This window comes from Emys orbicularis, chromosome 15, assembly GCF_028017835.1.
Source record: "Emys orbicularis isolate rEmyOrb1 chromosome 15, rEmyOrb1.hap1, whole genome shotgun sequence".
Lineage (NCBI taxonomy): Eukaryota > Metazoa > Chordata > Testudines > Emydidae > Emys > Emys orbicularis.
In genome coordinates this window covers 26,882,291-26,908,432 of record NC_088697.1, presented here as the reverse complement: position 1 = coordinate 26,908,432, position 26,142 = coordinate 26,882,291, and the positions used below count along the sequence as shown (strand labels likewise).

Genomic DNA, 26,142 nt, shown 5'->3' with positions numbered 1-26,142 from the left:
TGTCTTTGTCTGGAATCCAAGCCTTGTAGGACTCCTTGGGAAGGTGGGGGGGGGGGCGCGGGGAGGAGGGAAGTGTTAGTGTAGGTAGTGCTGAAAACTGGAAAGGCCCAAACCCGGCCCTTAAAATCCAACCCCTTCTCCAAAGGTTGTTGGGGCTGGATTGCAATCACTGGTTCCCAATTCACCATCTTGCTCAGATTCCAACATTGCAAGGGGCCCATTTTCCAGGATCCAGTTCAGCGGCTGAAGTGGAAATCTGGCAGAACCCCCCCCGCCCCCCGGGCTCCTAACGAGGTGGAAACCCTGCTGTTTTCCCTGATGTTACTTTTCTGCTTTGCTCCTGCAGGTGGATGATTTGGTGATGTCCTTACCCCTCTCCTTGGAACTGGGGGCGATAAAAATCTACCAGAGCGGTTTGTCAACCGCAGTGGAGACTGATTTTGGCGTCTTGGTGACCTATGATGGGCAACACTATGCCTCCATCTCTGTCCCGGGCACCTACATCAACGCCACCTGTGGGCTGTGTGGGAACTATAACAAGGATCCTCAGGACGATACCCTTCGCTCGGACGGGAGGCTGGCGGCGTCAGTGCTGGACCTGGGGGAGAGCTGGCGAGTGTACCATCCGGAGTGGAAATGCTCCCCAGGCTGCTTAGACAACTGCAGCTTCTGCGACGCTGCCATGGAGTCTCTCTACTTCACCCCCGAGTACTGCGGCTTCATCAACAAGACCGGCGGCCCCTTGTGGGAATGTGGCGCCATTGTGGACCCCATGGCCTTCGTCCACAGCTGCGTGTATGACCTGTGCAGCATCCGGGACAACGGCACCGGCCTCTGCCAGGCGATCCAGGCTTACGCCTTGGTGTGCCAAGCCCTGGGGATTCCAGTGGGAGACTGGCGAACCCAGACAGGATGTGGTAAGGCTGCCCTGAGGCGGCGGGAGGTGGTTTCGGGGGCCCACAACAGACTCCCATTGAAGTGAAAACCCTGCATGAGATAAGCCCGGAGACGAGCCGGCAGGGACTTGATTGAGGCAGCCAGAGTTACAGTGAAAGCCGAGCAGTCCCTCCTTTCAATTCTGAAATGCAACACGAGAAGGACAAGGGGACGCCTAGTAACTAAAGGGCAGTTAGAGTGTTGAACAAATAGCAGGAAATTCGAGCGCCCTATGGAACTCAATGCTGGTGTGCCAGGTATTGTGGCTGGATTCAAGACAGGGCTGGCTCATTCAATGGCCATTGCCATCAGCTGAGATGCTAAATCTAAATCTCTCCACCTGCTTTCTCTCTTGCGCCACTTTTGTGGAGAGGGAACTCAGCTGATTTCTGCAGGATTACTCCTGATTTATACCGGCGTGAGTGAGAGGAGACTGGGGCCGCGCGTCCCATAGTGCAGGGTGTAAGCTGACCCCCTCTGCGAGGTGTCAGGAAAGGACTTTTCCTTGTGTGTGTGGTGCTGTCTGACTCTCTGAGTGCAATGGGGGAGGGGGGAGAGCACCTCAGCACAAGAGGGCGATTTAGAGACAAAGGGGGTGTAATGGAGGCCGTTCGCCTACCTCCCTCTGAACCATCAGCCACCTCCAGGAGACAGGATGCTAAATCTGACGCACCCAGGGTGTAGTGGTGACACCTGTGTCCCAGTTCAGAATGGCAGAAGTGGAATAGTTGCCTCTTTCCAGGCTACCATCCGCCACCAGTGTAACTGGTTAAAGCAAATGGCTAAATTACCTCTGCCGGCCAGCGTACGTAGCGGTGTCAACCCCAGAGCAGAAAGGGGATAATGATACTTATTAATAATGGCAATCTAATCGCATCTCTCTACCTAGGGAGTCATGCCGTGCTCACTGCTGTGGCATGGGAGTGCTGAATGATAAGACAGACAAGATGGGCAAGGTCATATCGTTTTGGGGGCCAACTTCTGTTGCTGAAAGAGGCAAGCTTTCGAGCTACACAGCGCTCTTGTTCAGCCTCGACGCTCAAGAGCTTGTCTCTTTCACCTACACAAGTTGGTCCAATCAAGTTATGACCTCACCCACCTGGTCTCTCTAACAATCTGGGACCAACACGGCTACAACACTGCAAACGATACTCCCTTATGATAAATTAGAAAGCAATAAGGGGTTGATAATAACAAGAGAGAAATCCATATAGTATGTCAGCGGTAATATTGAATACTAATGTCTCTTTTTCTATTTATCATCACCATACTTACTATCTGTCTGTTGATCATTGCCATACATAGATAGGTAGACAGACAGACACATTATCTCACTTGATCATTATGGCATATGACTGCCTAATAATAATAATCCAAAGAGTAATAAGAGAATAGTAATAAGTCATAAAATCACATAACAGTCAGGGTTAGGAGGGAATCTAAATTAATATAACTACCACCACCTGAATGGCGTCTGGGTCTATGAAATTCTCTGGGAGATTTTATATCTCAGCCCATGGTTCTATGCCTGATTTCCTTTAATCTCTTTCCGTTCTCTCCCCTCTCTGATTTCTTGATTCCGCCTCCTCCCCCCCTTCATCTCTTATTCTTACAAGTTTCGCAAGTAGAAAATTCGAGGGGGAGCACAGATGAGGAGCTGTGTTGGGAACTGTGGGAGAGAAACCCACAATGCTGTGCGATTGCGATGGGACGGGGAATGCTGTGGGTGTGAACCGGAAAAAGGACAGTTAGTATGGGTGCTGAGAGGGCCCCATTCTGATCTCTCAGGTGTGTAAATTAGGAGCACTTTCTCTGAAATCAGGGTTAAGTGACAGCAGCAATTTCGGGCCAGATCCTCACTTGGTGTAAAATGGTCCATACGTTTCGGTGCAGCTCTGCTGATTTAAAGCAGCAGAGGATCTGGCCCATAGTTGAAAACAGTTCGGCCCCGAATAACACGAGTAGCCTTGTAACAGCCTCTCCTCTACCTTCCCTCTCCTAGCTACAGCTGTCCAGTGCCCAGAATTCAGCCACTACTCAGTTTGCACCAACAGCTGCCCAGCCACGTGTTCGGATCTAACAGCCCCGCTGGCCTGCAGCTCCCCTTGCACCGAGGGCTGTGAATGCAACGAAGGCCACGTCCTGAGCACGGACCAGTGCGTCCCCATCCACAAGTGCGGCTGCGATGTCGACGGCAGGTACTATGCCGTAGGGGAGTCTTTCTGGGCCGCCGCAGACTGCACAGTGCAGTGCCGGTGCGAGGACGGTGCAGAGATCAGCTGCTTGAATGCCAGCTGCCGGGAAGGAGAGGTGTGCGCGGTAGAGAACGGCTACCGGGGCTGTTACCCCAAGCGAGAGAGCTTGTGCTTGGTGAGCCAAAACCAGGTGCTGCAGTCCTTTGATGGGGTGGCGTTCATGTTCCCCCCGGAGCATTCCTACACCCTGCTCAAAACCTGCTCGGAGAGACCACACTTCCTGGAGGTTGACATCAGCAAAAAGAAACCCGAATCCAGGCCTAACTGGCTCCGACCCCTGAGGATCCAGGTAGCTGGCCAGGAGGTCAAAGTTGGAGGTTCCAGTGCATCTGAAATCAAGGTAAGAATCCTATCAAGGGACAGTCTTCAATCGGGGGAAGGGAGTGGGGAGTCTCTCTCTGCTGCTCACAGAGAGCGAGAGCATATTGTGCTTCCATGGCACGTTGCAGCTGAGAATCGCCGAACTCTTTACACATGTGCCTCAACAAAATCTTGTGATTTGTCACCACCTCCACTGCGGGGGGTAACCGTGAGTGCTGCGGTGCCCCCATCCCCTGGAGGTTTGGTAGCATGCCGGACGTACCAGAGACAAGCTCTGTAGGCGTTCCAAGCACAAGGCCCTTTAGGCTGTAGCCATTGGTTAGGTGCCCACACAAACTCCCAGGGTCTGAGGAATACCAAAGGGCTGCTTTGCTGGGGCCACTAGAAATAAACGTTGCCGTTACCCTAGGCAGAATGGCTTGACGATACAAGCGGTGAACCCACTGTTCCTCTCCCTAAGAGAGAGATGGTAATTATTCCCATTTTACAGAGGGGTAAACTGAGGCAGAGTGGCACAGCTGGGATTAGAGTCCAGCAGCCCCGACTCTTCTCACTAGACAACACTGCCAACTCCAAAACATGCTGGTGGACATTTAGGTTGGGATTTTCAAAAAAGCTGCCCCCAAATCCCATCCTTAACATTCGTCATCTCCAAAGACCCTGAGGGTTATGTCTATGCTGCAAGAAAACTCCGTGGCTGGACTGTATCAGCTCACTCAGGCTGTGCGGCTATAAAATTGCCGTGTAGATGTTTGGGCTCAAGATGGAGCCCAGGCTCTGAGACCTCAGGAGTGGGGAGGGTTCTAGAGCCCAGGCTCTAGCCCAACCTTGAACATCTACACTGTAATTCTACAGCCGCTCAGCCTGAGCCCCAGTCAGCTGACGCAGGCTAGCTGCGGGTGTATTATTTGCACCTGATTGTTTTCTCCTTCTAACTGAGAGAGGTGAAGCAGGGTGGGGGTGGAGGGGATAGAGGCTGAGCAAAGAAAACAGACATCCCGGAATGAGACAGAGCATGGAAGATGAAGGATTTAATTTGTAGATCCAGACGCTGCTTGGGAAAGCTGGTGCTGGGAGCGACTGGCCCATGGAGACTCTGAACGGATGCCAAGACAAAAGGGACGTAGGTGGAAATCAATGTACAATGCCTGTACGGCAAGTCTGTGGGTTTTATTAAAATACCATTTCCTGCAGTGCCCGGGGTTACAGTGAAGTTATAGTCAACAAAGCAGCTATTGAAAGCAAGGAGCCTTCTTGCTGAACGGTTTTGCTCCCTGTGAGGCTTTGAGGCTTTGCTTGCTTTATTGTCACCAGTGAGCTTTTGCTCGTCTTAGCCCTGCTGAGTCAGGACAGCCACAGGAGAGAAGCGAAGATGCTCTTCTGGCTCGTGCATCGTTAACTAAAGTCCCCGTTGCAATTCTCAGCGAAGCTCTGCTTGCTGAATGTTTGTTAGTGGTGAAGGATGATGCAAGAGCCCAGCTTGATTGGTCAAATCCCCGTTTGAGTCTGTATTGCTGGCGGTTAGATAAATCACTGATTTCTAGAGTGAGCAACGTTGATCAGGACACACGGACAGAAAAAAATCTAAAATCCACTACAGTGTTACTTACAAATAGTCCTTGCAACCTGGTTTTAAGCCAGAGCTGCTTACAAATGAATGTGCCCTAGGCACATGGGGTGTCAAGCTGACAGCGATCCTTATTTATTCAGACCCAGATTAGTCAGTTTTACCAGCCACCAATGCCAGCATGGAAAGGGTGTCGCTGTCATACATGAAGCTATGTGATACTCTTCTGCCATGCTTGCAGTTACACAGTTTTACCACTGCTTCGCAACATACTGGGTAGTGTGCACGTGCACTACTGCCCTCTACTGGTGGCAATCAGAACTGCTGAGCTGTGTGTCATAGGCTCCATACCGCTAATGGGGATTTTCCTATAGCTTAAGTATAAGAGACCTGTGCTCTTTCTTGAAGGAGAATTTTGGTTCTATCTCAGATTATTTATGTGTATTGTGGTAGCACGTAGGAGCCTCAGCCATGGACCAGGACCCCATTGTGCTAGGCACTGTACAAACACGGAACAAAAAGACAGTTGCTATCCCCAAAGAGTTTATAATCCAGATGTCGCTATGAAGTTCCAGATGAGCTCTGTGTGCAGTGTAATGGCAGCCGTGCGGTTCCTAGATGACCCCGGGCTTGTTATAAAACAGTCGCAACTCCCATTCAACCTGCTCAGCTTACAATGGGCCCTCCCTTACCTTCCTCTTTCTTCCGCTAACTCTTCCATTCTGATCTCACGAGGGCGATGGAAAATGTAGCATAGATCAGTGGTTCTCACACTGTGGTATTTGTCCTGCTGGTGGCTCGTGGGCTGTTTTCAAGCAGCATGCAGGCTTGGTTTGAAATACAGAATCAGAATGAGAATCCATTATAGACTCATAGGACTGGAAGGGACCTCGAGAGGTCATCTAGTCCTGTCCCCTGCACCCATGGCAGGACTAAGTCTTACCTAGGCCATCCCCGACAGGTGTTTGTCTAACCTGCTCTTAAAATAACTTAGCACCAGTTTAAATGCTCGTTGTCCACGCTGTATTTGATGCAGATGACGATGTGATGCAGAGCAATAGCACGGTCTGCTGCTAGCTGCGGGAGTAGGACACAAGGCGCTCTACTTTCAGTGGTCACCTCCATAGCGGCGAGCATTTCACATCCACCACATGCTTTCATTTGCAGGTGAATGGTTATGAAGTGGAGCTGCCATTTTTCCTCCCCTCCGGCCAGTTGGAAATTTACCGGAGCAAAAATGGCACAGTGATTGAGTCCGAAGGGCTTGTGAGTATCCAGTACTCCAACCTGGGCATGCTGCAGATACACCTCTCGACCGTCTACTTCAACTGCACTGCCGGACTGTGCGGCTTCTTTAACGGGAACAGCAGCGACGAGTTCTGCTTCCCCAACGGCAAGTGCACGGACAACCTGGTGGTTTTCCTGCAGAGCTGGACCACCTTCGACGAGATCTGCAACGGGGAGTGCGGGGACCTGCTCAAGGCCTGCAACAACGACTCAGAGCTGCTCAAGTACTACCGGAGCCGCTCCAAGTGTGGGATCATCAACGACCCCACCAACAGCTCCTTCCTGGACTGCCACGGCGTGGTCAATGCGTCGGCCTACTACAGAACGTGCCTCTTCCGCCTGTGCCAGAGCAGGGGCAATCAGTCGGAGCTCTGCGACTCGGTGGCTCGTTACGCTAGCGCCTGTAAGAACGCGGAGGTGGAGGTCGGCCAGTGGAGGAGCTTCAACTTTTGCCGTAAGTTGGGGAAAAGTCTTTGATTGACTTTGGGTGGGGTGAACTACTACTTCTTCAGAGGACAAGTATGTTCATTTTTTCCCCCGCCTCCCTTTCCATCCTTCTTTCCCCTCCACCCCCAGATCCTTTCCCTCAAAGCTGCACCTCCAGCCTGCGCATCTAAGGACTATCGACTAAAACGTTTTAGTGGTCCCATGTGCTATGCAGGAGGTCAGACTAGATGATCTTCTGGCCTTAAAATCAAGGAATCTATTCAACATTTTTGGAGCGGGGGAAATGGCTTTTTGACCAAACCAAACATTTTCATGGAAAATTGTGAGCTTTTTTGGTCAGGAACCATCTTTTGTTCTGTGTTTATACATGCCTTGCACAGTGGGGTCCTGGTGTAGGACTAGAATAAATAATAATCATTCATAATTAATCGTATCTATTATTTTCCTCTATTTAGGTTTTTATAAGGTTGCCCATCACTGTGGTGTCTGGGTGCAACATAGATTCATAGGGTAAAAATCTGGCCCTGTTGAGTTCAATGGAGCCAGAATTTCACCTATACATTTTAAGTTCAGAAGGGAACATTGTGATCATCTTATTTGATATCCTGCAGAGCACAGGCCAGAGAATTTCACTCCGTAATCCCTGCATCTAGCCTAGTCTGACCTCACTGAACAGAACTTGATGCTCTGATTCACAAAAATCTCTGTAAATGAAGGATTGGTGGTGGGTTTTTGCTATTTCGCCAGCTTCAGTCAATACAGGTTGGTTGTAACAATAGCCAATGATGCAAGAAGAAGTAGTCTCTTACCTAGCTATTTTAAGCCATGCGTTGGGGTCAACAAAAAGGAAATAGTAGGAGAGTTTCTTAACTTGTTTACCAGGTCCTTGTTCAGATGAGCACCTGCTTCAGCCCCAGTAGCATTGTAGCAAAGTACAGTCTTGTGTTGCAGAAAGAAAACATTTGTACTTGTCGGGAAGAACTGGCAAGTAAATGGGCAGCTTGTACAAATTAAGAAGGTAATCTTGTTTGGGCACAAAGACACAAAGCTTTTGCTTTTTGTGCTCAGGCTATTTTTTTAAGCACTTCCTTTCCCTTGCAGAAAGAGGTCTCCCAATTAAGTAATTTCATGATGGCATTTCAGGAACATCAGGAGTTGTATTACACTGTGTCTGAGTGTTCCAGAATTGCAGATGGATTCTAACAATAGTGTAAGCCATCATCAGAGAGTAATTTGAATGTCATGTTTTTTTGCTGTTGCTGTCAGCTTGCCATCGATGTTGTAACATTCATAAATCAAAAGCACATGTAAAAATCCCACACCGCAGAAGTACATAACAGGCAATGAACCAGCCTTCATCTCTCAAACTGAGGGCTTATGGGAGTCTGTGGAAGAGAGAGGGAAGGAGAGACCCCGTGGTCTAGTGGACAGGGCCCTCAGAGTCAGGAGACCTGAGCTTCTATTCCCGGCTCTGACACTGACCTGCTTTGTCACCTTGGACAAGTCACTGTCTCACCCCGTGCCTCAGTTTCCCCCCTACCTTTGTCCAGCTTGCCTGTTTAGACTGTAAATTATTCAAGCCAGGGACCATCCTGTATTGATACTGTAATGCAAATATCCAAGGGGTAGCCGTGTTAGTCTGGATCTGTAAAAGCAGCAAAGAGTCCTGTGGCACCTTATAGACTAACAGACGTATAGGACCATGAGCTTTTGTCCTGAAGTTTTTTTGCTGCAGGATGGCTACCTTTTGCAGCAAAAAAACTTCAGGACCAGACTTCAAAGAGAAACTGCTGAGCTTCAGTTCATCTGCAAATTTGACACCATCAGCTCAGGATTAAACAGAGACTGTGAATGGCTAGCCAACTACAAAAACAGTTTCTCCTCCCTTGGTGTTCACACCTCAACTGCTAGAAGAGGGCCTCATCCTCCCGGATTGAACTAACCTCGTTACCTCTAGCCTGACTCACTCTTGCTTGCATATTTATACCTGCCTCTGGAAATTTCCACTACATGCATCCAAAGAAGTGGGTATTCACCCACGAAAGCTCATGCTCCTATACGTCTGTTAGTCTATAAGGTGCCACAGGACTCTTTGCTGCTTGCAATGCAAATATTAGTGGTGATGATAGGAGAGAAGCAGGATGCGGACAATGAATCCAGAAAAGTCGACCATCTGCCGTTTAGAATGGACTGTCGGCGAGCTGATGTTTCTGCACAATTAATACAATAATAACATAAGAATCCCTGGCTCTTATATAGCACATTTCATCAGTAGATCTCCTAGCGCTACAGATTGCAAAGGAGGGCCAAATCAAAAGACGGATGGGCAAACTGAGGCACAGAGAGGGAAAGTGACTTAGCCAAGGTCAGTGGCAGAGTTGGGAATAGAACCCAGGACTCCCGAGTCCCAGTCTAGTGCTCTATCCACTGCCTCCCAATAGAACATAGTGGTCTCGTCATGCTGTTGAGGACACGTCACAGAGAGTCCGTGGTGGTTATTGATACGGATCACTGATATGACTCTGCAAATGGGCAGTTGTTACAGGTTTGTGCAGCAACCGTGCACATTTGCAGAGTCATATCAGTGATCTGTATCAATAACAACCACAGACTATCTGTGACAAGTAGCACCTGTTCCCTGGCACAAAGAACTTGCAGAGTAAGGGACTGTAATCCAGCAAGGTGCTGAGCCCAGTGGGGCTTGAGGAATGCTCAGCATCTCCCAGGATGTGGTCCTGAGATCCAGGAGATGAGACGTGGAAGAATAAATAAACGGGAAGGTGCAGAGAAGAAGATGGGAAGGATTCCTAAAGGAGGAGGAGAGATGGAGCAGATACGCAGAGGGGAGGTTGATCCAGGTGTAGGGGGATGCATTGGTCAAGGGTATGAAGCTGAGAGTGGGTGAAAATGATGAAGGGAGCAGTAAGGCAAGAGAACCAGGAGATGCAGAGGAAACAGGAGCCTAGAGGTGGAGGCCTGGGGCGAGGAATTCTTGAAGGCAAGAGCAAAGAGCCTGAGTGCCATGTGCTGGTGTGTATGTGGCAGCAGGGAGGGGACAGGAAGGGATTCATGGAGGAGGGCAATGCTGGGGGAGGAAGGTGAGTCTCAGACACAGTTGGAGCTGTGAGCTGAAGGCAAAAGAAAGGAGTTAAGGTGTGATTCACATGGTGAACTAGGTCAGCGTCTCTGATGGAGGCAAGTGTTTCAGACAGATGGGGCAGTCAAAGGGAAAAGGACAAGGACAAGACCAGAAAGATGGAGGGGGAGAAGCTATGAGGGAGATCAGGGGGAGAAAATCCAGAGATTATCAAAAGAGCAAGAGGGCCAGACTGAACTGGATCCTGAGACGAGACGGAGAGGAAACCTCTGCAGGAGGGTATGAATAGGAAACCAGATATGGTGGCAAGTTGGGGAGGGAGAAATCAGAGGAGATGGGAGGTATGTACAGTTGTTTTCTTTTACAGTAGCTTGTGTGGCACTGTCCCCAATACCACAACTTGCTCTTTGTCTCGCTGATCCCACATCCTCCTTCTCTCTGACCTGAATCTCCATTGCCGGTGACGGTGGAGCCTTTCTCCCCAATAAGCCATTGACGTTGTGTGTGTTTCATTGCCTCCAGCTCTCCAGTGCCCTGAAAATAGCCACTTCGAGGAGTGCATGACCTGCACCGAGACCTGCGAAACCCTGGTCATCGGCCCCGTCTGCGTGGACACCTGCATGGAGGGCTGTCAGTGCGACGAGGGCTTTGCTTTCCAAGGGTCCCAGTGTGTCCCCAGGAGCGAGTGTGGCTGTAATTTTGAGGGACATCAGCTCTTCACCAATCAGACCTTCTGGATGGACATCGACTGCCAGTTCTTCTGCTACTGCAATGGGTCTGACAACAGCGTGCACTGCGAGAACATCTCCTGCAAGGACGACGAGTACTGCCTGGAGGAGAACGGCCTCTACTACTGCCAGCCCCGCACAGATGCCTCCTGCATCGTCTCCGGCTATGGCCATTACTTGACCTTTGATGGATTCTCGTTTGACTTCCAGAGCAGCTGCCCACTGGTCCTTTGCACAACGATCTCCAGGCAGCGGGTGGAGAGGTCGGATACTTTCCCCGGATTCACCGTCACGGCCAAGAACGAGGACCGGGACCCGTCCCTGGCCTTGTGGGTGAAGCAAGTTGAGGTGGACGTCTTCAATTACAACATAGTCATCCACCGGGCCTACAAATACACGGTGCTGGTGAGTCGGCTGGTCACAACATGACCCAGAGTGTAGAGGGGTGGAGGGAGAGGCCGCAGCCTGGGGTTGTGGGACTCAGTTGAGCACAGTACACACTGCCAGCTAATCGGGGACAGGGCAGGAGTTGATGCTATTGGAAAGTGGTGAAGTTTTGGTAGATCCTGACCCATGGTCTTGTGCACCCTTGTCTGTTGTAGCTCGAGTCCTGAACACATTCTGTCTCCAGAATGCCTTATGGTTCCTATCTGAGCATTTTCTGCTGCTCCACATCTCTCATTTCATAAAGCTGCCATTGACTTGACTTTCTTAAGGGGCCTTCTGTTTTCCCCTGTGCTGCCTCCATCATTTTATAGAGATCGACAGTGACATTTGCTTTCTGGAAGGATAAAGCCCCAGCAAGCTGCATTGGAGGGTCCAAGCCTGCCTGTGCATATGAAACTCTTGTGGGAACTCCGCAGGGGAGCTGCATGAGGAGGACTTGCAGGATAACTGGGTAACCATATCAAGGCAGGAAAGGGATTGGATTTCTGAGTTCTCTTAGGAGCTGCAAGCAAAGCGGGTGAGGTTCTAACTGACTTCCAAGGTCTGATTGTTTTCGGAGCAGAACCTGGCAGCCGGTATCTAAACAAGCTGCGGCGTGGTGTTAGAGGTGGTACCTTTAAGGGCTGAACGTCCCAGATAGTGAGTCTGGGTGGGTGTTATGGAGCTCTTGTTATGCATAGCTACCTGGAACTGGACTCTGAATAAAACAGAGCTCTTGCAAAGAGCAGAAGCACTGAGTGATCACTGAACACCGCGTAGGGCATGATGCAGCCTCCTTGGGCAGCATGGAGCGCTTCTTAGCAGGAGGAAGCTCCCTGTGATGAGCTGATATTCCACTGGCGCTCGTCTGGCTGTCCATGCTGTCAGTTCCTGGAGATGCACTGTTGGGGGCTGTGAAGCAAAAGTCTGTGGAATCTGGAACCTGGTGTCCCAATAGAACCTATTTCCAGGAAGAGCCAAAGCAAAATACTGAGTCCAAACATGCCCAGGCTTTGGGGAAGTTCAGATTGAGATCCAAATCTGGGTCAGAACTTCACAGCTCTGGGCCCATTTCTAATTATTGTCACTTTGGTGGCCTCTCTGCCAAGTGGTAGCAGATGTCTGGGACCTGCAGATCGGTTTCTTGTGAGAGAAGAAATCAGTGATGTAGATTCTGGGTATTTTCTTAAGACATGTCTATGAAGACGTACCTGAGATAGTTTTAATATGGCTACATTGGGTACCAGCACAGTGAAGTCGCAGCAGCAACTGCTTCAGCATGAGCTACCTACCCGAGTAATTACCTAGGGTCCCAGGCAGTCTTGTACTACTACGGCTTCACTGCTCAGGCACTCGAGGTAACTAGATTAAAGCTAGCTCAGGTACATCTACTCGAGCTGCAGTCACACCCTGCTATTGCAGTACAGACGTACCCATTGGGTAGCTTGTTTCTTTGTACTGTCTACACCAGTCCTGGAACAGAGGTGCTCACAAACAGCACACAGTATGGAAAAGAGAACCCCAATCTGGAAAAAGCTGGGAGCCAGATCTAGCCCAACTCCTGCCCAATGCCGCATCCTCCAGTGCTTCATCCAGGCTGTTGTTGTTGTTATTATTATGGTAATCATCACTTTCTTCTTCTAAGAGCTGCATCACAGTCACAGCTTGCACAACAGAGCATCTCCCATGAGGTGCATATCCTAAAACAAATGACATCCCTTGATCCTACCTTCAAGTCCTTGCAGATTAATAATTACCCATCCGCTTCTGTGTCCTTGCAGATTAACAATGAACGTCTCTACCTGCCCTTGAAGCTGGGCCAAGGGAAGGTGAACATCTTTGCCTTTGGCTTCCACATCGTGGTGGAGACCGACTTTGGGCTGAAGGTGGTGTATGACTGGAAGACCTTCCTCTCCGTCACCGTCCCGCGAAGCCTCCAGAACAACACCTATGGCCTCTGCGGCCGCTACAACGGCAATCCTGGTGATGAACTGGAGACCTCCAACGGGCTGGTGGCCTCCAACATCAATGACTTCGGCCAGAGCTGGGTGAAGCGGGACACCTTTTGCCAGGTGGGCTGTGGTGACAGGTGCCCCACTTGCAGTAAGGTGGAAGGGTTCTGGAAACCCCAGCAGCTGTGCAGCCTAATTCCCAGCAAAAGCAGCGTCTTCGCCAAGTGCCATAGCAAAGTCAACCCCGGCTTCTTCTACAAGAACTGCCTGTTTGATACCTGCATTGACGGAGGAGCTGTCCAAACCGCCTGCAGCTGGCTGCAGAATTACGCCAGCACCTGCCAAACCCAGGGAATAGCCATCACCGGCTGGAGGAACTTCACCTCGTGCTGTGAGCAGAACCTTTTCCTTCTACCTTTGCCCCTGTAAATTACTTGGATGATCGTCTGCTTTCGGACCACGTCCTCCGCTGGTGTCGCTCCACCGACTTCAATAGCAATTGCAGCAAAGGGTCTGTCTTTGTGTGTGCAAAACCTAAAGCGTCCCTCGCCAAAGAGAGGGGGACAATAGGAGGAGAAAATGGCAATGCAGAGTAGAGGGAGCTAGATTCAAATCCAGTCCAGTGGCTGTCACTGGTGCCATCTGATGGCTCTTCTGGGTGACCGGCATGAGATGAATTTAGTGGCCTTGGCCCAGTTCCTAGTGGGCAAGTGTCTGCACCACAAAACCACCACTGCTACTGGTGCTAATTGGCCACCTGGCTGGCCACCTTGGCGACAGGCGCTGGATGGGCTATGGAGACTGAGCTAATTCTCAGTGGTCCCTGCAGAGCAGTGCCCTTACCCGTGCATAATTAGAGGAACTCGGTCTCCCAGACTGTCAGCCTGGCATTTTCCACTAGCACCCCAAGTCTGGTGACCAGGCGAGGGAATCGGAGTTCAGGTCCCAGACAAGCAGCGTAGGTAATCTCCGTAGCAGCTACATGGAGCTGCACTGCATAGTTCTGAGGGGCAGCAGCATTGTAGACACCTCTATGGAGGGATGAGCCTCGTGAGACAGTGTTGCCCAGTGGATAGGGCACAGAACTGGGAGCCAGGACACCTGAGTTCTGTTTCCAGCTCTGTCACTGACCTGCTGTGGGACCTTGGGCAGGTCATTGAACCTCCTTGTGTAGAACAGGAACTAGGGTAGCCTAGTGTTGCGGAATGTCCTGAGATGCATGGCCGGAAAGCACTATGCAAACGTTATTGTTCTTGATGAGTATGATTGCCGTGATGTCTGGCTTTCGTGGGGGGAGGTGGTGAATATGGGGGCGAGGAATCCTTGACACTCCGGGGATTTCTAAGGAGAAGAACCAAGGTTAGGCCCCATAATAATGACAAAACCAAAAATAATGGATTAAAAATGATACCGATGATAAGAGACAGGGAAGAAAAATAGCTCAACAGATAACTCAGCATGAAAGAGATGTGTACCAGAGTCACGGGAGATTATCGCTCGTGTCAACAGATTCATAAAGGAAATGGAGCTGCAGGAGGATGAATTATGGGGCAGTTACTAAATCTGAAGGTTTCCTAAGCACTTAGCAGGAAACAAGTTTGTCTCCGGGTATTTCTCCAGGCTTGTTCAAAAACCCTGGGCCTGGGAGGTGTAACGGTCAGGAGGGATATTGTTTGTATTGTATGCAAATCTACTCCGGTGCTAGGATTGGTGGCATGCCATGGTTGATGCTAGGAGGTTTCTAGCTTGGTCTCCCCAATCTGGATGAGAACAGGGATTTTATTTCTCTGAGAACTGAGTTAGCCGTGTGGTGCTACAATCCACCCGCTCAGCAGAGGAGCCGTGCGAGAGCCCAGGCACGGGCCGGCTCCCGAGCCAGCTGAAAGCATAACACATCTTTCAACCGTGTTCTGTGTGGGCGTGCGCTGTGCCAGCAGCCTGTTGTGTGATCACCACATTACAAAGCCTGCAGATGGGCCTTGTAGCGTGGTTTAACAACAGGGATCTCACACACAGGGCGTGTGCACTTCAAGGTGAGCTGCAGGGGCTCAGCTCCATTTGGAAACCAGTCCCCCCCAGGTTAGAACTGTCTAACCGGCTAAGCACAGTGATTCCAATGCATTGGGGGCAGGGCTTGAGATCCTGTCCATGTTATAAAGACAGCTGTCAGGGAACCCGTTTACAACACGGTTGCACCCCAACAAAATCAGAGCATGGCTCTAGTGGCAAAGGAACCTGGCTGAGTTTTAATGTCGTCTCTGGACCCTGCTAAAATCTTGGCTAGTCAAGTGCTTCAGCACAGCCTGGGGGTGTGTTTAGGTTCTCCTCTGCCCTGCCCAATGGATCTATGGAGTAAGTATGGCTTGGGACTCAGATGGGGGTTCAATTCCTGGCTCTGCCTCAGACTCTCTGTGTGACCCTGGGCACATCTCTTACTCTCTGTGTGCCTCAGTTTCACCAGTGTAAAAAGGGGATGATACTGTCCTCAGGAGTGCTGTGAGGATAAATACATTAATGATTGTGAGGTGCTCAGATACCATCTCAAGGGAGGGGGTGGTAAGTGCCTGTATACATAGGTGGTGCTTTTATTGCACCAGGGGCACAAGTGTGTTGTAGCTGGCTCCCTCTATACAGCTGTACTTGTAATGTAGAAGTAGCACACTGGCACAGTGTGTCATGTTCCCCTCTCTAGTGGTTGGGCCAATTGATAACAGCCTACTACTGCTGCTTGCTAATGGAGCTACTCCTTTAGCTCAAGTGGTAGAAGATCTATGCTGAAAGTCCTCGGTTTAAACCCTGTAGACAACCCACAAAGAGCATAACTGAATAGTCAGGAGCCACATAGTTTAGAGCACCTTGCACCTCGTAGCAAATCCAGGGAGGGGAAGGGTTAACTCCAAAGTTCAAAAGAGAGCAGCTATTCTTCATTTGTTAAATAAGAATTTGATTAGTTATATAGGAGGGGAAGATTATGTGTTTGTTCTAATGATGCTGCCTGCTATTGTCAATAAGATTACAATGCATTGTTCAATTAAACTCCCTCATAAATGGAGCTGCAAACCTCTGCGGCAGACAGACCATCCGGCAAATCAGACAAAAAGTAATTTTCATCACTAACAAGATTTAAAATTAAATTTGGTTTATTCTTCTTTCTAGTCGCAAAGTCATGACTTAAAACGTAATGCTCCCGAGTCAGAGGGACTTGCTCCTGGGGGCTGGAGCTAGGTACCGCGTGAGCCTGGGCTGGCTTTATCGGTGAACTGAACAGAGCAGAAGGGGTGATGCATAGCTGGGAACACTAGAGGGAGCTGAGGGAATAGGTGAAGGGAGAGAAGTAGTGTAGTCTAGTGATAAGGTGCTGGACTGGCCCTCAGGAGCCCTGGGTTCTAGTCCAGGTTCTGGGCTGTTGTGTGAGTTTGGGCTAGTCACCTTGCCTCTCTGGCCATCTGTTTCCCCTCCTCCTCTTCTGTCTTATATTTTAAGATTGTAAGGCCTTCAGGGCAGGGACTGGTTCATAGCGTATGTATCGTGCTTTGCCCAATGGAGCCCTGATCTTGGTGGTGGCTTCTGGGCACCACTAGAGTCCAGAGAAGCATAGAGAAGGAGGAGGAGGAGAAGAAGGTGGTGCATTAAGTGAGGGTGCTTTGCTGGCTGCTCGCTTGCTTGGCTGAGAATACAATGGTGTAGTAGTTCTGCTAACGGTCTTCAGTCATAGCCAGCAACAACCTTATGCATCTTTCTTGGGCAAAGACCACTGGCCATTCAAGATGGATTCTGTGCTGTGCACAGATGGGGGCTAAGGATGGGAGGCCAACCATACCCATTCTGAGATTTGAACTTGGCCCTCTAGAGGTGAAAGACTAAGGCACAGGCCGACCACACCTCCCCAACCCCAAACCCAGCAGTGAAGCCTTAGGGGATTTCGTGTTAAAATGGAAATGTTTTAAGTGTGGCTCACAATAACCCAGGACCATGCCGATCATCTTACATTAATGCAACAGCTTCCATCCCAAATGAACTAGCTAATCTAATATCGGGATGATTTCGCCCAGCAGTAAAATGCAGCCTTTTCTGGGGTGGAATATAAATTGCAGCTTAACAGAGCAGAGCAGCACAATCCCTTGGTTTTAGCAAGTGAGGATGAACCACTGTATCCAAACTCAATGCCTGAGGAATTTAGACAAAATTGGCTCAGGGCACTGGGGTACCAGTCACTGATATTCTAAAAAATACCAAGATCTTAAATGACTAGCTGTCTGGGTACTCTTCCTTGCCTAGATCAACTTCCTCCTCTGTGCCTCAATTTACCCAGCAGTAACTTTGGGATAAATGTGCCTTACCTGGTGGGATGAACCGTAATCACTGCCTGCAAGGTGCTTTGCGATCTTTGGATGTGCCCATTGGCCGACCTCTGAGGCTTGCTCCTCTTTAGCACTTGGAGTTGGGGGGGCTGGATAGCTGAGGGAATCTGTGTATCAGCCTTTCACCTCTGCAAACCTGGACTGTAGCTTTTCCTCCCCATCAAGGGGCATGCGAATACCTGCCATTTCACCGTATAGCTTAGTATTAACACTACTAGAGTTAAGCTTACTGGACTGTGCCATTGTGGGGTAGGGGTGGGGGGGCTGTTAATTCACGGGTTGACTACCCGTTTTCTCCTGCCCGCTAAGCCCTGTCCCTTGCATTCCAGCTGTCAGCTGTCCCCCCAACAGTCACTACGAGAGCTGTGTGACTGTGTGCCAGCCCCGCTGTGCTGCCATCCGGCTGAAAAGCGACTGTAACCATTACTGCGTGGAAGGGTGCCAGTGTGACCCTGGTTACGTCCTGAACGGCAAGAGCTGCATCCTTCCCCACAACTGCGGCTGCTACTTAGATGGCAAATATTATGAGGTAGGATCGTCCCCTTCTTCCCTCGTCTTCCACCTTCCCTCTTTTCTTTCCTCCTTTTTCTGTCCGTCCGGGTGTGTGCTGAGTTGTTTTTTCCCCCCCCACTGATGTAGCTACATAAGGTTAGATGTGCTGCACTGGTGTAAAAAAAGTGAATTGTATCCGTGGGGCGTACCCCTGTGCAAATCACTTTTTACACTAGTGCCGTGCATCCACACTGGGGGTTCATACCCACGCAGCTACTCTGTGCCCGTGCAGAAACAACCCACAGCCAGCTTTCCATTTACCCTACACCTTGCCTCGTAACAATAGACGTGTGAACATGCCGGTGCAGGCTTCAGGATGGGCTAGCAACCGTAGCGTACGCCAGCCAGAGAGCCTGGGTATGGACGTTGCTTGCTAGCCTGTGTTAAAGCCTGTGCTACCTTGTTTCCACTATTATTGATACCAATGCTAGCTAGGTTAAAGCCACAGTGTGGATGCAGTCACATCTTCACTTGTAGTGTAGGTATGCCCCAAATCTCTTCTGAAAGCGGCCTAAGGCACTGAGGCTACCAGACCCTGTAGTTCTAAAAAGTACCAAGATCTTAAATGACCAGATGTCTGGGTTCTCTTCTGAAAACATTACCCTCGGCCAGACCAATGTTCCCTCTAAATTTTCTGTTCTGTGTGGGCTGCAGACTCCACTAAGCACTCCATTTTTGTCCTTGGGCAAGCTCACACTTTTTTTTTTTTTTTTGGGTCTCACACTATATGGCATTCAAAAGTGTCAGGTGTTTGTAAAGTGATGTGTCAGTAATGGATATACACACAGTCACACACGCACGCGTAGCAGTGGGTTGAGAACCTACCAACTCTCCAGAGTTTTGGAAAACAAAGTTAGAAAACCAGGAAAGCAAGAGCCATGCCTTTTTCCCCCATGAGACCTACACACACCCTCCCAGGAACCTCAGCCCTTGAGGGGGAGCCCCCACCAGCCCCTCCCAGGAGCTCCTCCCACCCTGCTCCTTATACCCCCGCTGGCTCGAGGCTTCTTTGGGAGAAGGGATTTTAGGGTCTTTCCCTCTCTGTCCCTCAGCCAGCCCTGCTCTCACCTCTGACTCCGGGGTCTCCAGGAAGGAGTTGCTGTTGCAGCCCAGAGCAGGCAGGAGTGCATGAACTGAGATGGTGGCACAGGTTCTCCCTCCCCCCGTTCCTCCCACTGGACAGGGCTGCCAGGGGCTCGTTTCAGCCCTGGCAGCCTGCGAGCGGCAGGGATCGGCATCTCCACAGCTGGCTCCGTGAACCCTGGAATGGGACTGTGAAGAGCCTCTCCCCCCACCCACCTAAATGGTGCCTCTGCCCCTCCCCAGTCCACGCTCCTTACTCTTCCCTGATGGCTCAAGGCTTCCTATGGCACCTAGAGTTGCTGCCCTGGATTCCCGCAGGAAGGCCTGGCAGACTGAGCAGGACCTCTGCTGGGGTCTCCAAAGCCCCTGCCTCTTTCACTCTTCTCCTTACCTCTCCGCCCTGCTGGTCTCCGGTGCCAAGCAGAGCAGCTGCGGGTTATGGCAGGTTGAAGGCCTGGGTGCTGCCTGAGCGCCCGGCCACACGAGAGGTGCGGTAGCTACCAGATTGCTGTGCGGCTGCACCGGCGCGCAGCTTAAAGGGACCGTTGGGTCTGATGCCACTTCACGCCATGCTGCAGAAGTTAAGGGAAGTCAGTGTAATTTCCACTCACTTCAAGACCCCTTTATTGCTGCTATCGTGGTGTAAAGGGGCCACAATGCGAATGAGAATCAGTCCCACTGTGCCTATAAGTCCTGCTTTCCCCTCCTTTGTTTCTGGATAGGCGCCTTGTGTTTTTCCTATGCGTCCGCTGCTCTTAGCTAACAGCTTCTGGGAAGATGGCTGTATTGCATCTAAATGAGGGTGTCTTCAAGGAGCTCTCCTCATCTATATTCCGCCAAGCAGCAAAAAAACCCAACAACAACAAAAATTGTAAACTTTGAGGTGCGCACAGTGCAGATTATGCAGTTTTTCTTCCCTGAGCTGCCAATTGGATACTAAATGGTCCCTAAATAAGAACAAAACAGAGATGGAGAATGGAAACACTCTCCATTTGCTATGGTTTCTTCTGCCCCTTGTTGCCTTCTAATTGGATAGGCCTCCAATAAACTTTGGATGTAAAGATGGGAATTCTATTCTGCTCTCTGCTACTGGCTCTGTGGGACAGTGAAATCTTCCTGGAGGATAATTTGTGGGTCCATTTAACAGAGTTTCTCTCCTCTGTTAGCTGCACCGCTGTGAAGCAGGAATGCAGAGTATGTTTCCCTGCCGTTATCTGGAAACCGATACCAGCATAATTAATAACCTTAATGTATTTAGCCATATAGTTCGTCAGGTTATGTAATATTCATCAGCTTAATCCTTGTAATGGAACGACAAATTCTTAATAATGAGACTGAAACTTAGTCTAGCTTGCAGTAAAAATACAACACAATGAAACTTTAATTCGCCTAGCAGCATTTGCATGAATCAGTGGGGCTGACTTCTCCCTTCTGTACACCCATACAACGCCACTGGCTTCAGTGGATTTACTCCTAATTCTACCGGGTGTAAGTGAGAGGAGGGAATCAGGCTCCCCAAATCTCATAATGGATTTTACAGGGTTAAAACCATAAAGAGCAAAGGAAAGAGAAGAATCAAGAGGGAGGCGAGAGATGTGGAATGCAAAAGATGAAGTGGAGAGATCGGAGAAGGCTGTTCTAGATTGCTGGAACTGCAGAGAAGGCTCTCGTGCCAATAGTCGAGGGTTTACTGTCGTTCGATAGCAGGATGAAACAGTTCATTGACCGAAAACCTTTGGTGTTCTCATTGTAGATGCAAAAAAAAACTTTTTTGTTCTGTGTTTGTGCAGCGCCTAGCACAAAGGAGTCGTGATTCTTGACTGGGCCTTCTAGACACTACAGTAATACAAATAACAATAATAAAGTGGTGGTATTAGTGCTCTTGAAAATTAATGCTGCCATGCCTAGCAGAACCTTTGTGGCATAGGCAGGGTTCAGCTGCTGTCCTGCTACTAATCCACACTGCTTTTCAGTAGCTTATAAGTCGTTGTTGTTGTTGTTGTTATTTTAGGCTTAAATTGGGCACAGAAGTTGGTTAGCATCTCTCAAAATGCTCGGACCCAAATACTGGGCACGGAAAGCCCTCAGATGAGGGATACACAGTACTCGGAGGAGAGCTCAAATGTTGTGGGATTCCTTCCATTAATGTCAATAACTTTGTCTATCACCTCATTTCCACGATTCGGCATTTCTGCTGGAAATAATTTTCAACAGTAAGAGTTTGAGAGCCCCCCATTTACATGGAACATGCATAACTTGGGGACTAAAATGAGGGACATTTGAGATGGGTGGACATTAGCCCCAGAGTAATTTTTTTTCCCCATTGAAAATGTCAGATCAGTGAAGCTATATGTGTATGTTGTTATCTGTATGCAGTGTTGTTGTAGCCGTGTCAGTCCCAGGATATGAGAGAGACAAGGTGGCTGAGTTAATATCTTTTATTGGACCACCTTCTGTTGATGAGATAGAGAAGCTTTCAAGCTAACACCGAGCTCTGTGTAAGCTTGAAAGCTTCTCTCTCTCTCACCAAGAGAAGATGGTCCAATAAAAGATATTACCTCACCCACCTAGTTAGGGACTTATTTAGTAGTATAGAGAAGAAATGTTCAATGAGCTGAGGGAAGGGGGAACCAGGAGTCAGGACTCCTGAGTTCTATTCCTCACTGCCCCTAACTTACTGAGTTTGATGATCAGGGATCGACTGGCTCAGGGGTGTCAGATGAGCGTGTATATGCTGATCTGCGTGTCTAGAGCTGGAGCGGACTCAACTGTTCAAGGCCAGGTCTAGAAACTTCTAACAGCATAGTACTGTTGGTTAGGGGCATGATTCCCCCTGCCCCCTGAAATTTTTATACCAGCAAAAACCCTAGTGTAGACACAGCTAAACTGGTAAAGCACGTTGGTGCCTGCAGAAACTCCACTACCTCCACGAGGGGGATTCACACTATAACTGTACCAGTCGACATTATCTGCTGTAGACTAGAGTGTAGTTACAGAGCCCATGTTTGAAAACGGGATTCTTCAGTCCTGGCTTTTCAAAAGTGTCACAATTCAGTCTCAATTCTTACCTTTCTAAATGCTGTGACAAAGTTCCTCCTCTATGTTGGTGGGTCCTGCGCTTATTGGCGGATTTTCTTGCCTCAGAGATTCACCATGTGGGTTGGGGAACAGCCCAGAGACCTTCTCCTCTGGGAGAACCCACAGTCCAGGTCAATTGGGAGGTTTGGGGGGAACCCGGGCCCGCCCTCTACTCCGGGTTCCAGCCCAGGGCCCTGTGGACTGCAGCTGTCTATAGTGCCTCCTGTAACAGCTGCATGACAGCTACAACTCCCTGGGCTACTTCCCCATGGCCTCCTCCAAACACCTTCCTCCTGGTGTCTGATAACGCTTGTGCTCCTCAGTCCTCCAGCAGCACACCCTCTCCCTCTCCCTCTCAGCTCCTTGTGCCTCTTACTCCCAGCTCCTCACACTCTCACCACAAACTGAAGTGAGCTCCTTTTAAAACCCAGGTGTCCTAATTAGCCCGCCTGCCTTAACTGGTTCTAGCAGGTTCCTGATTACTCTAGTGCAGCCCCTGCTCTGGTCACTCAGGGAACAGAAAACTACTCATCCAGTGACCAGTATATTTGCCCTCTACCAGACTCCTGTACCCCACTGGTCTGGGTCTGTGACAATGCTTACTATCAGCCAATTTTGCATGCACTTTTTGCAAGCTTATCTGCAATAGATTCCATCCTCTGCATGCATGGGTGATGGAATTTAGCCCAAGGCAATAGTCCACATCTACAGATGATCATGCCCAAAAGTACGTGCGTGTGGGTGAAAGTTGTGGGCTCCTGGGAGGAATCCACCCTTTGAAAATCTGTCTCTAGAGTAGATTTAACGCGTCTCTCGTTAAAGCAAAAAACACGGCACGTCTGTTGTGCTCACATCATCCCAATGCAGGATGCTTCTCGAAAAGGCTGGCTTGTTTACTAGTTGTCTTCATCCGTACTCCCATGGGGGGGCTGTTTTTCTCCTTCGAAAACTGCGGTGCCTACATTCATATCAGAAGCAAAGCAAGCCCGTACGTCCAATTGTTCTATGAATCTGATACAGGGGCTGAAGTCAATTTGTGTTCTGCTGGAACAGTACGAAAAGTTGGTCAACAGGATATTTATAGCCCTGCGAGCTTGAGTGAAAGAGGGGAAGGTTGCTGTGGAAACGGCAACTTCAAATTTCCTCACTTTTGCAGCTTCCAAAGGTTTCAGTGCAGTTGGATTCTTTTTATCTGTTGGTCACCCTTTTGTCTATTGAATGTTGCTGCATAGCGTCCAATTCTGCAGCTGGGATTTTTCAAAGGGCTGGCTGATTTTATGATGATTAATCACTGTTTTGTGCTTCTGCAAAAGGCTAATTAAATTTCAGGCTTTAGGGCATAAACTGAACCTCCTAGGGCTCTGCAAAGACTCTTGGCCCTGTGTACAATACTGTGCTATTGGCATTATAGGGTTGTTGTTTTTTCACCTTGCTCTGAAGGATCAGGTATTGGCCACTTCTCGAGGTGGGATATTGGACTGGATAGATCAATGATCTGATCTGAGATTACCACATTACTGCTAGCATGTACGTGCTACCACTGCCCTCTACTGGTTGAAGTGTTGCCAGTTCTATCCCACAGTTCAGATTAGCTGAGCCTGAGCTGTCCAAATTGACATGCTGCCACTTAAACCTCCAGAGGAGATGGCAGCAGAGAGCTCCTCCAACCAGAATTCAACCGCTCTGGGTCTGACAGTTGCATTGTTGACCTACAGTGCAATCTGTGGCCACATCTCAGCTCTGCTACAGACTCCCCGGGTGATCATGGGCAAGTCATTTATCTCTCCGGGCCTCAGCTACCCGGGTGCAAAGTGGGGATAATAATCCTTTCTTCCTCCCACCCTTTGTCAGTCCTACCTGTTTAGACTGTCAGCTCTTCGGGGCGTTGTCCCTTACTGTGTGTATGTACAGCACCTAGCACAATCCTGCATCTTGGCAGGGGGTTAGACTAGATGACCCTGGCGGTCCCTTCTAACCCTATGGGTCTATGATTCTATAACGGGGCCCTGATCGCAGCTGGACCCTCTGGGCATTACCATATACTACTGCTAATCAGGCCTATCTCCTTCCACAAAGTTTGGTCAGGACAGTGGGTGGGCAACTGTGCTGAGAGAGTCTACAATTTTACATGAGCCCAGAGGCTCTGGTGATGGGCTCCCGAGCTGAGCCTTACGGTTGAGCACAGTAGATTTATCCACCCCCCACCACCTCCCCAGTAAAATGGCTTTTCCCTTCGCTTCATTCTTCAGCCCAAGCAGCTGTTCTGGAACAGCGACTGCACCCGGCGCTGCCGTTGCTTCCGCCGCAACCTGATCCAGTGCGACCCGCGGCAGTGCAAGTCAGACGAGGAGTGCGCCCTCCGCAACGGCGTCCGCGGCTGCTTCAGCACCAAGAGCTCCTACTGCCTGGCGGCGGGCGGCGGGGTCTTCCGCACCTTCGACGGTGCCTTCCTCCACTTCCCGGCCAACTGCGCCTTCGTCCTCTCCACCATCTGCCAGAAGCTCCCCGACTTCTCCTTCCAGCTGATCATCAACTTCGACAAGTGGTCGTCGCCCAACCTCACCGTCATCTCCCCGGTGTATTTCTACATCAACGAGGAGCAGATTCTCATCAGCGACCGGAACACCATCAAGGTAAAGCGCCGGTCGTGGGTTTCCTCTGCTCTGCCCTGAAACTCTTAGGGGCCTAGCCACTCCCCAGGGCTGGGCTACAGCTCACTGGCACAGGGAGGAGGGAAAGTATCTGGCAGGGCTGGGTTGGGATTCTCCAAAGTGGAAAAGCCAATTGCCACCCCCTCCCCGCATTAGGAACATCCCCGTCACCCCCTGGCTACACTGTCTCTGTTAGGGTGTTGTACTCAGCCCATCACCGTAGTATCTGAGCACCGGGTAACCAGCTGGCAACAGCAAAGGCTCTAGGGAAGTTCATGGCGCCTCTGGCTCATCTCCCTTTTTAGGTTCTAGGAAGCTCTGCTTGGGGGAGGAGAAGGCGGTGGCTGGGAATGTTGTTCTCCTTAGGGCAGAAGGGAGGTAAATCAAAGGGGAAGGTTTTTGCAGCGCTTCCTCGCTGGATCTGCCGCCTGTGAAGCTGTCATGAGTGATGGGTTTGAACACGGAGTTTGGCTATGGTTACTGATTATTTGAACTGTGGGAGCCCCGCGGGCCCAGGATCCCACTGTGGGCTAGGTGCCGAACAGACAGATGGTCTCTGTCTCAAAAAGCTGACGATCTCTGTCGAGCTGAGCTGAGTGGGTGTTGGTCCTGCTTTGAGCAGGGGCTTGGACTAGATGACCTCCTGAGGTCCCTTCCAACCCTAATATTCTATGATTCCCCGTGTGACGGGCTGGCACAATCTAATGCAAATCCCAGGCACTTCTCCCTCCTAGAATGCTAGAAGACTCCAAAAGGGACGGGAGTAGGCAGAATCCTGGCCTTGCCCCGCCTCCATTACGGAGCTGGCTGCTGGCAGGGAGGGAGAGGGGCAGCATGAAGGGATGTTCCCCATGCTGCCCACTGCGGGGACCTGTGTCTATCAGGTTCAGTCTGTCCCTTGGCGCGGAGTGTTGAGAGGTGAGTGGCTTCAGCATTATCTCCTCCCCTTGAGTAGGTGAACGGCACCCAGGTGACCATCCCCTTCGTCACCGGGCTGGCGACCAAAATCTACAGCATGGAGGGCTTCCTGGTGATCGACACCAGCCCGGATATCCAGATCCTCTACAACGGCTTCAACATCATCAAAATCAGCATCAGCGAGCGGCTGCAGAACAAAGTGTGTGGCCTGTGCGGCAACTTCAACGGGGACCGGACCGACGATTACGTCACCCTGAGGGGGAAGCCGGTCGTCAGCAGCGTGGTGCTGGCCCAGAGCTGGAAAACCAATGGCATGCAGAAGAGGTGAGCCTGGGGCCTCGTGTGTAGCCGCGCCCGAGGTTCCTCTTGAAGTCAGTGAGTGTTCGGCCCTTGACATCAGTGGGCGCCCATGTTGTGTATCGGGAACCCATCCACAGCTTGCTGCAGGGGAACAAGCCCAGGAGGAAAAGCGCTGTAGTATTT

The 26,142-nt window shown here is 50.2% G+C and overlaps 1 protein-coding gene across 1 annotated transcript in view; it reads left to right on the top strand.

Moving 5' to 3' along the window:
• Positions 1 to 26,142, top strand: part of TECTA (tectorin alpha) — a 57,310-nt gene that overhangs the window by 16,753 nt on the left and 14,415 nt on the right. The window contains 8 exon segments of the mRNA XM_065417114.1: positions 347 to 917; positions 2,939 to 3,531; positions 6,247 to 6,820; positions 10,433 to 11,043; positions 12,846 to 13,407; positions 17,707 to 17,906; positions 24,340 to 24,723; positions 25,697 to 25,983. Of these exon segments, the coding sequence (XP_065273186.1) occupies positions 347 to 917; positions 2,939 to 3,531; positions 6,247 to 6,820; positions 10,433 to 11,043; positions 12,846 to 13,407; positions 17,707 to 17,906; positions 24,340 to 24,723; positions 25,697 to 25,983 (3,782 nt within the window).